We start from the raw sequence: 13,777 nt of genomic DNA on the forward strand, positions 1-13,777 counted from the left end.
GGCATGGCCCAACTTCTCTCCCAGCCCAGCCCTGCTGGGCCTCTGAGACCAGAACAGTGCTGCTTTGAGTAGGAGAAAACTCAGGAAAGCAGCCAGGAGAGAGGGAAAGACCAGCCTAAACCCACCAAGGGGCAGCGGGTTCCCCATCCTCACCCTTCAGCTTCCACTGGAAAATTAGGAAGCTGGGCAACCAGAAGTACACATTGCTTGTCCTTGTTTTCTCAAGAAGTCTTCACCTTCCAGACCTTGCCAGGAAGCTGGCGGCATTTTCATGAAGCAGTAATAACAAGGACAGAGCGTTCTAGCCTGCTGGAGCCTGCTGGCTGGTCACTCTTTCCACTGTCTTTTGTTTTCATGCAGCATTCCCTCACTTGCTTCTCAGATTCCTCAGGGCTTTGAAAAAGCCACAAGTGCTCCATACAGTGACACCACCCAGCGGGCTGGCAGACATCGCTGACATGCACCCTGCCCTAAGCAATGGCATGTAGGCAAGTCCCGACTACTGGCACCCAGCCATGCACCTAGGAAGAGGCAAGACAGCTCCCAGAAAGCCAACATTGTCCCCCATCAGCCCAGCTGGCAAAGGTGGGACTTTAGATTAAGTACCAGCCAGTGGACTGGTCAATCACATACCCCTGTTTGATTCAAAACGCATCTGCAAGGTATGTTAGGTGGTTGGTACTTCTCTACCTATCTTCAAGGATCTAAATGCAGCCAACATAGATGTTACCAACAAAGTGCTAGGGCACTTTCACCATACCAACTCACATACCAATGTATTAGATTGTGTATACATACATACGAGCTGATGCTCTCAATGATATGAATTCATTCATAATCCCCATTCATTTGTGTTTCAGTATCACCTGTGGCCTGTTTCAAACCACACTCCAGAGCTACCCTAACAGAATCTATGAAAATAGGACCCAGATATGTGTATTTTTTTAAAAACTTGACAGTGTTCGTTAGAATATAGGATGAGAGAAATTCTCACATATCACTGATGGGAGTAAAAAGTAGTTCAGCTGCTGTGGAGAGTAGAGAGCAATCTAGTAAAGTTGAGAATGTGTACATTCTATTCCCTAACAATTTCTGTTCTAGATATATTCCCTAGAAGAACTCTCACACATGCGCCCAAGGAAGCATACACCAGAATATTAATTACATCATGATTTGAAATAGCAAAGAGCTAGACATAACAAATATCCATCCATAGAATAGATTCTAGAATATTTATGCAATTGGTCTATATTGCAGTACTATATAGTATACTATTACTATATTATAGAATGGACTAGCTCTACAAGTGTCACATGGATAAATCTTAAAAACATGATGTTGGGGCTTCCCTGGTGGCACAGTGGTTGAGAGTTCGCCTGCCGATGCAGGGGACACAGGTTCGTGCCCCGGTCCGGCAAGATCCCACATGCCGTGGAGCAGCTAGGCCCGTGAGCCATGGCCGCTGAGCCCGTGCGTCCAGAGCCTGTGTTCCGCAATGGGAGAGGCCACAATAGTGAGAGGCCCGCGTACCGCAAAAAAAACCACAAAAACATGATGTTGAAAAAAAAGTTTCAGAAAAATATGTACACTATTTATATACATGTTCAAACATCCAAAACATATTGTCTAGTAAAAATATAAAAGCATATGTGGGAAGGATTTCCACCATCTTCAAGAGATTGGTTATCTCTGAAGAGAGATGGGACGGAAGGACCTTTTGTTGTAACTAAAATGTTTTACCGACAGTCCCCTACATATGAACGAGTTCCGTTCCAAGAGCGTGTTTGTAAGTCCAATTTGTTCATAAACCCAACAAAGTTAGCCTAGGTACTCAACGAACACAATCGGCTATATAGTACTGTACTGTAATAGGTTTATAATACTTTTCACACAAATAATACATTAAAAACACAAAAAATATAGAAAACATTTTAAATCTTAGAGTACAGTACCTTGAAAAGTACAGTAGTACAAGTACAACAGCTGGCACACGGGCTGGCATCGAGTGAAACGGCAAGGAGAGTTACTGATGGGAGGAGGGAAAGGAGCGGGGAGATGGCAGAGCTGAAGGACCGTCAGCAATAGGAGATGGAGGGCAAGCTGCAATTTCAATCACGCCTGACCAGGTTGATGGCACAGGTTCTGGTTCCTTGCTGGATTCAATTCTCTCTGCTCTCTTGAAAAAACAATCCAGTGATGTCTGAGTCATAGCTCTTTTTTTCTCTTCATAGATGACATGGTAGCACTGGATTGCATTCTGAACGACTGCTACAACCTTCTTGTCCCGTTCTACATTCCAGTCCTGTGCCTCAAAAATTAACATTGCCTCCTCAATTAAAGACCCTTGCCATTTCCTGTGCCATGAATCTCTTCAGTTCTTCAGTTACTTCTTCTTCCTCTTGTCTCTCTTCATCCTTTCTCTGGGCCTCCAATTTCTGGCGCTTCTTAGCAGTACAAGCTACATCACTGCTGCTTTTACGCTTGCTTCTGGACATCCTGGGTTTGAAATAAAGATACTGTACTACTGTACACTATTCAGTACTGTACAGTAAAGTACACAAAAGCACAACCACCTGTAGAAGATGCACACACATGACAGTGTACGCCAGACATGTGAACTTACATGATCGGACATGTGAATGCGTGATCACGTCTTTGAAAGTTCGCAACTTGAAGGTTCGTACATAGGGGACTTACTGTATTTATAGTTTAATTTAAGCAAATATGGCAAGTTGTTATAATTTATTAAATCTGGATAGTGCATATATGTTCCACTGGTAACTCAGAGAGTCATCCATAGCAGAAGGATCTCTTGAGATTTTTAGGATTACTGAAATTAAAAGTTTGTTTATGGGAATGGCTCATATCAGTGAGCCTTCAGATCCTTTCTACTGTTTTTTCCAGACCTCTCCAACTTTTAACTGACTCTCTACCCCCTGAACTTTGCTAGAGCTCTAATTATCTGTAGTGTTCACTTGGCAATTCTGTACTTTCCTGTACATTGCTGAAACAGGCTATTATTCACTCAGTAGGTTTATGTCTTATTTCTTGAATTAGGCTATAAGCTTCTTCAGAACAGGGACCATATCTTGTTCATTTTTGTATTTTCTATAATATCTAACAGAGTAAGCAGTAAAGCATCGTGATTAAGAAAATAAGATAAAACAAATTCAGAAATGTGGCAGGATATAAGAGCAATATACAAAAATCAGTTGTATTTCTATACACTAGCAATGAATAATCAGAAAATGAAATTCAGGGCAATCCTATCCAGATCCTATAGCTCTTTCTATCTTTCTTTTTTGCATAAATTGACAAGCTGATGCTACATTTTATATGGAAATGTAACCCAGAATAACCAAAACACTTTTGAAGAAGAAGAACAAATTTGGAAGATGCTCATTTCCTGATTTCATAATCTACAATGAAACTACAATAATCAAGCTCTAAGGCATAAGGATACATGTTTAGACCACTGGAATAGAATTGAGTGTCCAGAAGTAAACCCTCACGTATATGGTCAGTTGATTTTTTGACAAGGGACCCAAGACAATTCAATAGGGAAAGAGTAGTTTTTTCAATAAATGGTGCTGAGACAACTGGCTATCCACATGCAAAAGAATGAAGTTGGGCTACACCTTACACCATACAAATAAATTAACTCAAAATAGATCATAGACCTAAATTAAGAGCTAAAACTACAAAACCCCTAGGAGAAAACATAGTAAATGTTTATGACCTTGGATATGGCAGAGGTTTCTTAGATATGTTGCCAAAAGCAGATGTGACAAAAGAAAAACATAGATAAATTGGACTTTAAAATTAAAAACTTTTGTGCTTCACAGGACATCATCAAGAAAGTAAGAAGACTACCCACAGAATGGGAGAAAATCTTTGCAAATTGTATATTGACAAGGAACTTATATCCAGAATATATAAAAAGATATTACAACTCAATAATAAAAAGACAACACAGTTAAATCATGGGCAAGGAATTTGAATAAACATTCCTCAAAAAAATTTATACAAACTGCCAATATGCACAAGAAGAGATACTCAACATCACTAGTCATTAGGGAAATGCAAGTCAAAGCCACGATGAGATACCTCTTCACACCCACAAGGATGGCTATAATAAAAACAGACAATAACAAGTGTTGGTAAGGATATAGAGAAATTGGAACCCTCATATATTGTTGGTGGGCATGTAAAATGATGCATGTAAAACTTTGGAAAATAGTTTGGTAGTTTCTCAAACTGCTAAACATGGAATTACCATAATACTCATCAATTCTACTCCTAGGCATCTACTCAAGAGAAATGAAAATATACCTCCACACAAAAGCTTATACATGAACATTCATAGCAGTATTATTTATAGCGGTTAAAAGTGGAGACAACCCATGTCCATAAGTTGATGAATGGATAAACAAAATGTGGTATATCCATACAATGGAATATTTTCAGCCATGAAAAAGAATGAAGTACTGATGTATGCTACAACATGGATGAACCTTGAAAACATTATGCTAAGTGAAAGAAGCTGTTCATGAAAGACTATATATTGTAGATAAGGCCTTTAAAGAGGTTAAGTTAAAATGAGGTCTTTAAGGTGGGCCCTAATTCAATATACCCAGCGAGACACCAGGATCAGCCATGCCCAGAGAAAAGAACATCTGAGGACACAGCAAGAAGGCAGCCACATGCAAGCTAAGGAGAGAGGCCTCAGGAGAAACCAGACCTGCTGACACGTTGATCTTGGACTTTTAGCCTCCAGCACTGTGAGAAAATAAAGTTCTGTTGTTTAAACCACCCAGTCTGTGGTATTTTGTTATGGCAGCCATGGCAAAATAATACAGTGGTTCTTTTGAGTGTGTAACAATGATGTGGTGTAAAAGAAAGGCCTATGCTTTGAACTATTGTATTTTGCAGGGTGGCATCTTCTGATTAATCATGTCATCAATTGCTAGAAATATGAGAACTCTCCAGAAGATCAAGTACTGTGTAGTAGTTACCATGTACAGGTCCCATAGAGGCCTGGCCTTTGAGAATGCCCTATTCACCAACTCAAAAGAAGGTAAACATTTAAAAGATTTCTCCAGACCCACGGGATTTTCATAAATTGGTAGAGATTGATCCAGATGTGCTTAAAACCAAGGAAAATGTCATTTTAAATGATGTTAATTGCTGAGAACTTTTAATAACATGGAGAAATGATTATATTATAATATTAAGTTAAAAATTCTGCACGCAAATTTAACAAGTATAGATAAAATCACCCTATCTGTATAACCATATGCATAGAAGAAAGACTGAATAGAAATATAGCTAAAGTTAATATTAGTTTTTCTTTGTGATGAGATTTGGGGTTATTTTTGGTTTTTTCTTTATACCTCTCTGTATTTCTGAATTTTTCAATGTGAGCATGTATTAGTTTTATAATCACAAAATATACTTATATTTTAAAGATTAAAAATTGAGGTAGAGGGTATATAACCCAATGCTAGGATTGAAAGTCATCTCCAGGAGATGTGGTTCCAGGACTCAGAGGTCAGATATGTTGGAACCCTGTTGCCTACTTGTCCTCTTGGGATCTGGCAATAGTGTGTTGCCCCACGCCTAGAAATTCTGATTATGCTCCTGCAGTGCCCTCCTGTCTAGTTCAGGTCTCTGAACACTGATCCTCCTTCCCTTTAGACCTCTAACTCCTGACTCTGAACTTAGACTTTTCTTTCTGGATTTATGTGGCCACCTCTCTTTCTCTACTAATGACTCAACACAACCTCTCCCTCCCTCTCCCACACCTTTCTCCCAACCTTTTGTATTCTGAGGCTACCCACAGTACTGACAGCTGTGTCCTTCATGAGCAGGGTGGCTAAAAAGTAGCGGCACAAAATGAGAGGAGGGGGACAAGAGAAGGGAAATGCTGAGGGAGATGCTTCGGAGGTTTCCTTCCTTGTGGGCGTTTGGCACTCCTGGCGTCTGTCTACTTCTCTTACTCCTCCTCCTTAGCTTAATCCGCTTTGAGAATTGAGAAGTACACAGGGCAGGCTCAGCTTAGCTCCTTCTTTCTTCCACTTAGGTATCACCTGCCCACAGTGAGGATGTCACCTAGGTCTGCTCCTCTGGGAGCAGGGTCCCCTTCCTACTCCCCCTCCTACTCCCAGCGTGAGAAGTCCTGCCCTGGTCAAATGTTACTTGTGACTGCGTGAACAAGTCGACCTAATTCTGAAACTCATTTAGTGTTTAGTATCCCGTTATCTCTCACAATAAACAGACTTTATCAGCAATCAACGTGGTATTTCGGTCTCCATCTGCTCCCTCTTTTGTTTCATTTCACAACTTGACCAGAACCCAGGATAGGGATTGAGGAAAAGAATAGGAACTTCTCAGAGACCTGAAAAGGAAATACCACTTGTTAAGAGCCAACTGTGTGCCCAGCACCAAGACAGTTCTTAACGTCTCTGAGCCTCAGAGACGTTAAGAACTTGCCCAAAGTCTCACAGTTAGAGAGTGGCTGATGTCTCTTTGAGTTCAAAGCCCAAGCACTTTCCACTGCATAAGACGTTGTCTTTGGGTGCCACCAAGGCACTCCTCAGGGACTGAGGCCGTAATCTCACCTTCATTCATACTTCGTCCCAACCGTCTGTGCTATCAGCTGAGCAGCATGCAAGGGAGAAAACCAGGATACATCCAAAGGAGAAGGAGTGAGGAGATTATAAAATGCTAGGCCAGAAAACATCAAGAAATGTATTTTTCCCCAGATTTCTTGGGGACTTTTGGACAAATGACCTCCCCTGCCCCCCAACCTGTGCTCTGGCTTCCTCAGTTGTAAAATATTTCAATAATACCCAGCCCTCCTTAAGTCAGACCACATGTCATGCTTTCCTGAGACTGGCCTCAGCACAGTTGTCCTTTTGCCCCCACTTGCTATTAAAAAAACAAATGTATGTCATATTGCTCTGGGTGGCACATGGAGTAAAAATAATGATAATGAATAATGAATCAGTTTAACAATATATGAAAACCAGAAGTAATGAACTGATGAACAGAAGATGATATTAAAATGCCAGCCATAGGGGCTGACCCTTTAAAGAGACAAGCTGACGAAGGCGTTTTGATGTGACCCCTGAAGGACAGTCAGCTGGCAGGCTAAACCACAGTCACTGAGGAGGGCCAACAACTCCCCAGATGCCTAGGGACCAGGAACATTTCCAGGAGCTCAAACCACTGCTACCTTCTTCTCCTCCTCCCCCAAAAAGCTCAGAAAGTGCAAGGGCACCCCACAGGCCACAAAGCACATTCCCAATTGTCCTCTAGGGAAATCTGATGCTGAAAAATGGACCTTGTCCAAAATAGTGGTTCAAGTCAGATGAGGGATTACAGAGAAGACAGCCTTCCGTGGTAAATACCCTGCCTCCAAATCCCCAATGTCTTCATTAGGGAACTGAAAACACAGGCACACCAGCTGGTCTCAACTGCTTTGAAGAACTGTGGCACAGTGGAAAGAGCAATGCTGTAGGGCTGGCAATAAGAGACTAGCCTTCTAGTCCCCAGCTCCGCCCAATTTTAGTTGGGTGACCTTGGCAAAGGTACTTAACTTCTCTGGACCCCACTTTCCTCATTTGTTAAATGAGGTTTGATTAAACCATGATGTCTTCTGGTTCTGAAATCCTGTCTTTCATCTTTGGATTCGCATCTTACATTTAAAGAAAATTAAAGCAGGTTCTTGGGTGTTGTGTTTCTCAGAGATCTTGACTCTCACCTTTTAAATGTTCTTCACATTGGCTTTCCTATCACAAGATTAAACCTAAATTCTTCAGCGTGACATTCAAGGTTCTTTGAGATCAGCCCATGCCTATCTATTGTGCCACCCTCCTCTCACTCCCACCAATCATGTATTTTATACTCTGGCTATAATGGACTATTTGTACTCCCCCATAACACTTCCTGCAATTTCAAGTACTTACTGAGCATGTACTCTGTGCTAGACCTTACATCAGTAAGTTAAACATAATGGTCACTTTGCTTGAACTGCCTTCTATTAATTAAGGTAGAGCTCACTGTTGTAACAAACGAGTTATATAATATCAGTACATTAAAGCACTAGAATGTTATTTCTTAGTCACATAACAGATCAGTCTGGCAAGCCGCCTTCCACCCAGGGTCCTTCTGTTTTGCAGCTCTGCCATCCTCTAAGCTTTAGAGTCCTTTATTTCCAGAGCTAACAGCTGGGAAAGAGAAGGAAGAAAAGGCACACCTACTTCTTTTTTTTGGCTGCATTGGGTCTTTGTTGCTACGCGCCGGCTTTCTCTAGTTGCGGTGTGCGGGGTCTACTCTTCATTGCTGTGCACAGGCTTCTCATTGCGGTGGCTTTTCTTGTTGTGGAGCATGGGCTCTCAGTGCGTGGGCTTCAGTAGTTGTGGCTCGCGGGCTGTAGAGCGCAGGCTCAGTAGTTGTGGCGCACAGGCTTAGTTGCTTTGCACCACGTGGGATCTTCCAGGACCAGGGCTCGAACCCATGTCCCCTGCATTGGCAGGCGGATTCTTAACCACTGCACCACCAGGGAAGTCAAAGGCATACTTACTTCTTAACCTGGTCTAGAAATGATGTACATCACTTCTGCTCACATCCCATTAATGAGAACGGATCACCTAGTTCCACCTAGATGTATAGGGGATTGGAAATTGGTTGGGCCAATTCCCAGAAAAAGTTGATGCTATGGAAGAAGAGCATGAGTCTCTGATGGTCAGCTAGCCATCTCATGCCCTTCCTTGATTTGTCTTCTTAGCAAAGTCTTATTCACCCTTAAACCTCAGTCCAAGTGCTACCTCCTTTGTGAAGTCTTCTCTGACCTGTGTAGGCAGATCTAGGTCCTCCTCTTCCTATGCCTCACTGCACTTTTCACATTTCCCCATTATGACAATTAACGTAATGTACTGTGTGGTTTGCATGTCAGTCTGGACCAGGAGCCTTGAGGGCAAGGATATTGTCTTTTCATTTTTGTATTTGGAAATCTTAGCATAGTGCCTGGTAAATAGTAGTTTTACAATAATATTTAATGAACTGATGAATATTATCAGTGAATGAATGACTGTTACCCTAAGGAAAAGAAGCTGGTTTTTACAGAGGAGCAAAGACCTCAGTTTAAAAAACAAACAAACAAAAATGATTGATGATTCAAGATTATCCATAATGCTAAAAGGAAAATAAGCTTTCCATACAAATGTTACAATTATAATTAATATTTTGCATTATTATTTACTTAGAGTCTGTCTCTTGCATAAGCTCCATGAGTGTAGGGACCTTATACGTATTGTTATTTGCTCTGACTCCAGCATCTAGCACACTATCTGGCACACAGTAGGTACTCAGTAATTATTTTAGAAAGAATGAATGGATAAATAAATGAATGAAGACGGCACCCTTAATCCCATGAGCCATATAATAAGTGCATGTCTTACATTACAAGAGGAAAGTGTCGATGGGGTGGTGAAAACTTACACTACAACTAGAAAAGCAGAACAGAATCAGGACTTTACCATCATTACCTTGTACAATTTATGTCATCATCCTCTTTATATAAAAAGATGAACAGGGCTTCCCTGGTGGTTCAGTGGTTAAGAATCCACCTGCCAATGCAGGGGACACGGGTTCGAGCCCTGGTCCAGGAAGATCCCACATGCTGCGGAGCAACTAAGCCCATGCGCCACAACTACTGAGCCTGTGCTCTAGAGCCTGCGAGCCACAACTACTGAAGCCCGTACACCTAGAGCCTGTGCTCCGCAACAAGAGAAGCCACTGCAATGGGAAGCCCATGCACCGCAACGAAAAGTAGCCCCCGCTCGCTGCAACTAGAGAAAGCCTGTATGCAGCAATGAAGACCCAACACAGCCAAAAATAAAAATAAAATAAATAAATTTATTTTTTAAAAAAATGAACAAACATTATCGGAGGAAACTAAAATCTCAATGGCAATAGTTGCCTGTGAGTAAATGAGGACAAATGGATGTCTCCAAAATGGTTGCACTATGAAATAGCCTTTGTAAATTGGTTAATGAGAGAAGCAGGAAGCAAGAGCGCAATTAGAGTGGTGACAACTGAAAAATACACTGATTGAGAAGAGACAAAAACATGTTTTCCATAGTTTTTGAAGAGGTATGGAGACACTTTTTCAAATGTTTATAACACATTTATTCTCCTCATAGGTCCCATGTGAAAAAGTTTGGATTAGACTTTACAAATGGCTTCTGATGGACTACTTGCCAGACTTTGTCATGGGAACCATCTGTGACGAGCAGAACAAAGTGCAAGTGCATAAGCAACTTCCAATAAGAACCTCTGTATGGGCTTGGCCCAGGTATCTTGAAACCCTGGGAAGACCTAAATATAAACAAGTAAGTTTGCAGTGTGGACTGATTTGTGGTGGTACCAACGTTGATGCTGATCTTGACAGTTGGACTTTTTCCAGGAACTGACCAAGATGTTAATTGTAAGTATAGGCATTAAGTGACCTAAAAATAGGACAGTACACTTATTTTGCAGACCTCTGATGATATACAAGCATGGAACCATTGGCCTGCCCTGAGGAGCTATCTGTCTCCCCTTGTGGCAGAAACTGCTATGAGCTCAGCACACAGCTAGACTAAACTTCCTAGCCTCTCTTGAAGTTGGACAGAGCCATGTGCCAGAGTTCTGACTAATAGGATGTGGATGGAAGTGATGGGTGCCAGTTCCAGGTCTGGTGCATGACAAGCCTCCTGTGCAATACACGGCAGGCTCTTTCCCCACCCACTGGCTGAATGGAGAGGATTCTGAGAACCTAGAGGAAGCTAGAGCATGCCTTGGAAGAAGACCGTGAAATACTGCATAGGATTGACCTCTACATTCCATACACCCCCACCCCTCCCAATCTATATTGTACTATGACAAGAACGATATATTTTTATTGGGCCAAACCATTATATTGAAGCCATTTGTTCTAACAGTTAGCCTATCTTGACTAACACAACCCTATCTCCCAACTTTTTTCCTGGTCACAAGTAGGAAGAGAGACTAGGGTGAATTTCGGGAGTCTCAGTCCACAGCTACAGAGGATCAAGACAAAAGAAGGTATCAGAGACAAAGCTCAACATCAGGGAATATCACATTTAGTGGGATTCTGGAGTTAGTTTTAAAGCTTAGACATTCCCACAGAGCTGAAGCCATGCATGTGAGCCTCTGCTTATCTAACCAGTCCCTTCTGGACGTTTTCAAACTCTTGGGAGAACAGTGAATAACCATTTCCCGACCATAGTTATCATATCTCCCAATATAGTCTGTTCGATTTTATATGCTTAGGGTCTAGTCAGATAATACCATATTTAAGACCTGTTTTACTTTTGCTTTTTGCTAAACATGGTAATTAAGAAGAAGAAGAAAAAATCAATTAGGAAGTAACAGTGTTTGAAGGTATATTTTTTATGTGATTATGCAAAGTTTTGTTGAGCCCAATACTAATGGACAATTATGGGGGGAGCCAACCAAGCACTGTGGCAAAAAATGAGGTCTTTTGGTGCTTGCCTGAAGATGTTATTGGGAAACTTTTGTTTACTTATTAGACTTTGGAAATTAAATCCTTCTTCAAGTAGCCTCGGGTCTTAAGGACAATAAATAAAGATGTGCTGACTGAAAACATTTAAAAAAACAACTTGTTATAGCTTTTAAAATAACAAGGGATAAATTCAGCTTAAAACAGGATATTCCAAAGTCATTTGGCCTGCTCAACAGAAACACCAAGCTTAAAAGCTGGATTCTATAGTTCATCTTTGTGCAGATGCTCTACCAAGTGAAACTTAGCAGGGGCCTGGGACAAGAGTCCTAGAAAATGCTAGATAGCTTCTACCTGTAAACCTGATCCCATTATAGGAAAGAGGCAATTGATCTCCCTATCCTGGGAGTGCAGAGAGAGAGGGATGAGCTGGGAGAGAGTTAGGGCCCAGGGGGATGAAGAAGTAAGAGAATTAGGAGAAAGTCTCATTTTTTGTAAGAGTCCCTTAGGGCTGAGATGAAAGAGTTGGTCTTGGGATAGTACTTTTCTTTTCAAGAAATATATTCTATTGCCCTATTTTCAAGGGGTGCAAACTAAGCTATGATGATCCTCATCTCTTCCTGAAACTTCATCTTCTATCCATCTTCCCAAGGCACTCCATTCCTTTGTCTTCCCAACTAAAATCCCTGGCCACAGTTAGATAGCCATGAGCAGACCTGGTACTTCTTGAGGCTCATCACCAGAGCTATGTCAAAATCACATAGGAATCCAGCAGACAAACAGGTGGGCTTAAGGAAATGTTGCTAAGGTATGGTTAGGCAACTGAGTATCCCCCTCAAGACAGGATCTGTTGATTAACACAAAGGATGTGCGACCTCCTTGTATATCCCCTAATCAGAGCCCTCAGGACTTGGCAGGAGTTCTTAAGGGATCTTTGTGGCCATGTAGAACTATGTTATATGAGTGCTTTCCAGCCTCTTCTCTCAATGATCTCATTTTTTCCCCCAAAGCTATATGCTTTGAAAGATTTTTAACTACTAAATAAATCACATTCATAAAGAAAATATTTTAACTATTTATTAGGTACCAGAAATTGTATTAATGAGTGCTTTACATAGATCATCTAAAATCCTCAAGGAGTCTGAAAAATGGAAATGAATAGCCCCATTTTACAGATGAGTAAACTAAGGTTCAGAGATGCTAAATAAATAGCTCAAGTCTTATTGCTAGAAACTCTAAATTTTTTTGGCCATACTGCATGGCTTGTGGGATCTCAGTTCCCTGATCAGGGACTGAACCTGGGCCATGGCAGTGAAAGCCTGGAATCCTAACCACTAGGCCACCAGGGAACTCCCTAGAGACTAAACTCTGGTTGGCCTTATCTCCATACCCACATTCTTTCCAACAGACTTTCTCTACCCTATAGACAACACACACAACCAACCAGAACTTCTTACTGTGAAGATACAGTCTTTACAATGAGTTAGTGTGGCATAATCTCCCCCCATCTTCCAACCCCCTGCTCCCCCCAAGAATAAAGAAGCTTTACTTAGTCAATCTGTTCAGGCTTTATTGTGAATAAATATACAATGTCTTCAGACTTCCCTGGTGGTCCAGTGGTTAAGAATCCACCTTCCAATGCAGTGGATGTGGGTTTGATCCCTGGTGGGGGAACTAAGATCCCACATGCTGCGGGGCAACTAAGCCCACAGGCCAGAATTACTGAGCCCTTATGCTCTGGAGCCCGTGGGCCACAACTAAAGAGCCCACACGCTGCAATGAAGACCCAGCATAGCCAAAAATAAATAAATTTTTTAAAAGTATATATATGTATGTGTATATATATATATATATATATATACACATGTATATATATGTATGTCTTCTAGGCTTTTTTGAAGTATTGGACATGGTTCAAGTAATTTCATTACTATCCTTATAGAACTCTGAGATCCCAGAAAATCAGACTGGAAACTGGAGCTGGCAGTTCAAAACAAATGGAAATTGGAGAGAGGGAATTCAGAACAATTCAGAACACAGATCCAGGCACAGACCTCCTCTTCTGGGATTCTCCCACCCCTTTGATTGTATTGAGTATTCAGTGACATACCACTGGCTGGTGTGAAGCAGGGAATCCTTCGGGAACACAAAATTTGGGGGAATGGGGGAGTCATTAAAGTATGCCGATCTAGAATGAGTGGCAAAAGAAGGGAAGAAAAAAGAAGAATGAGTGAAGAGGGAGAGGGA

General features: G+C 41.4%; 1 protein-coding gene and 1 long non-coding RNA gene across 9 annotated transcripts in view; one reads left to right on the top strand and one right to left on the bottom strand.

Moving 5' to 3' along the window:
- Nucleotides 1-4,812, top strand: part of LOC131762601 (uncharacterized) — a 30,316-nt gene extending 25,504 nt beyond the window's left edge. Inside the window, exon 2 of the long non-coding RNA XR_010842083.1 lies at nucleotides 3,846-4,812. This is a non-coding gene — a long non-coding RNA (uncharacterized lncRNA). The remainder of the gene's footprint in view (nucleotides 1-3,845) is intronic.
- The window catches only part of MKLN1 (muskelin 1), a 339,221-nt gene that overhangs the window by 192,404 nt on the left and 133,040 nt on the right, over nucleotides 1-13,777 (bottom strand). Inside the window, exon 3 of one of the 8 annotated variants that reach the window (XM_067042142.1) lies at nucleotides 1,953-2,496. The exons of the other annotated variants lie outside the window; for them this stretch is intronic. Within the exon in view, the coding sequence (XP_066898243.1) occupies nucleotides 1,953-2,002 (50 nt within the window). The 5' untranslated portion in view covers nucleotides 2,003-2,496. The remainder of the gene's footprint in view (nucleotides 1-1,952; nucleotides 2,497-13,777) is intronic. 8 annotated transcript variants of the gene reach the window in all.

The sequence above is a fragment of the Kogia breviceps genome, chromosome 9 (assembly GCF_026419965.1).
Source record: "Kogia breviceps isolate mKogBre1 chromosome 9, mKogBre1 haplotype 1, whole genome shotgun sequence".
In the NCBI taxonomy this organism is placed as follows: Eukaryota; Metazoa; Chordata; class Mammalia; order Artiodactyla; family Physeteridae; genus Kogia; species Kogia breviceps.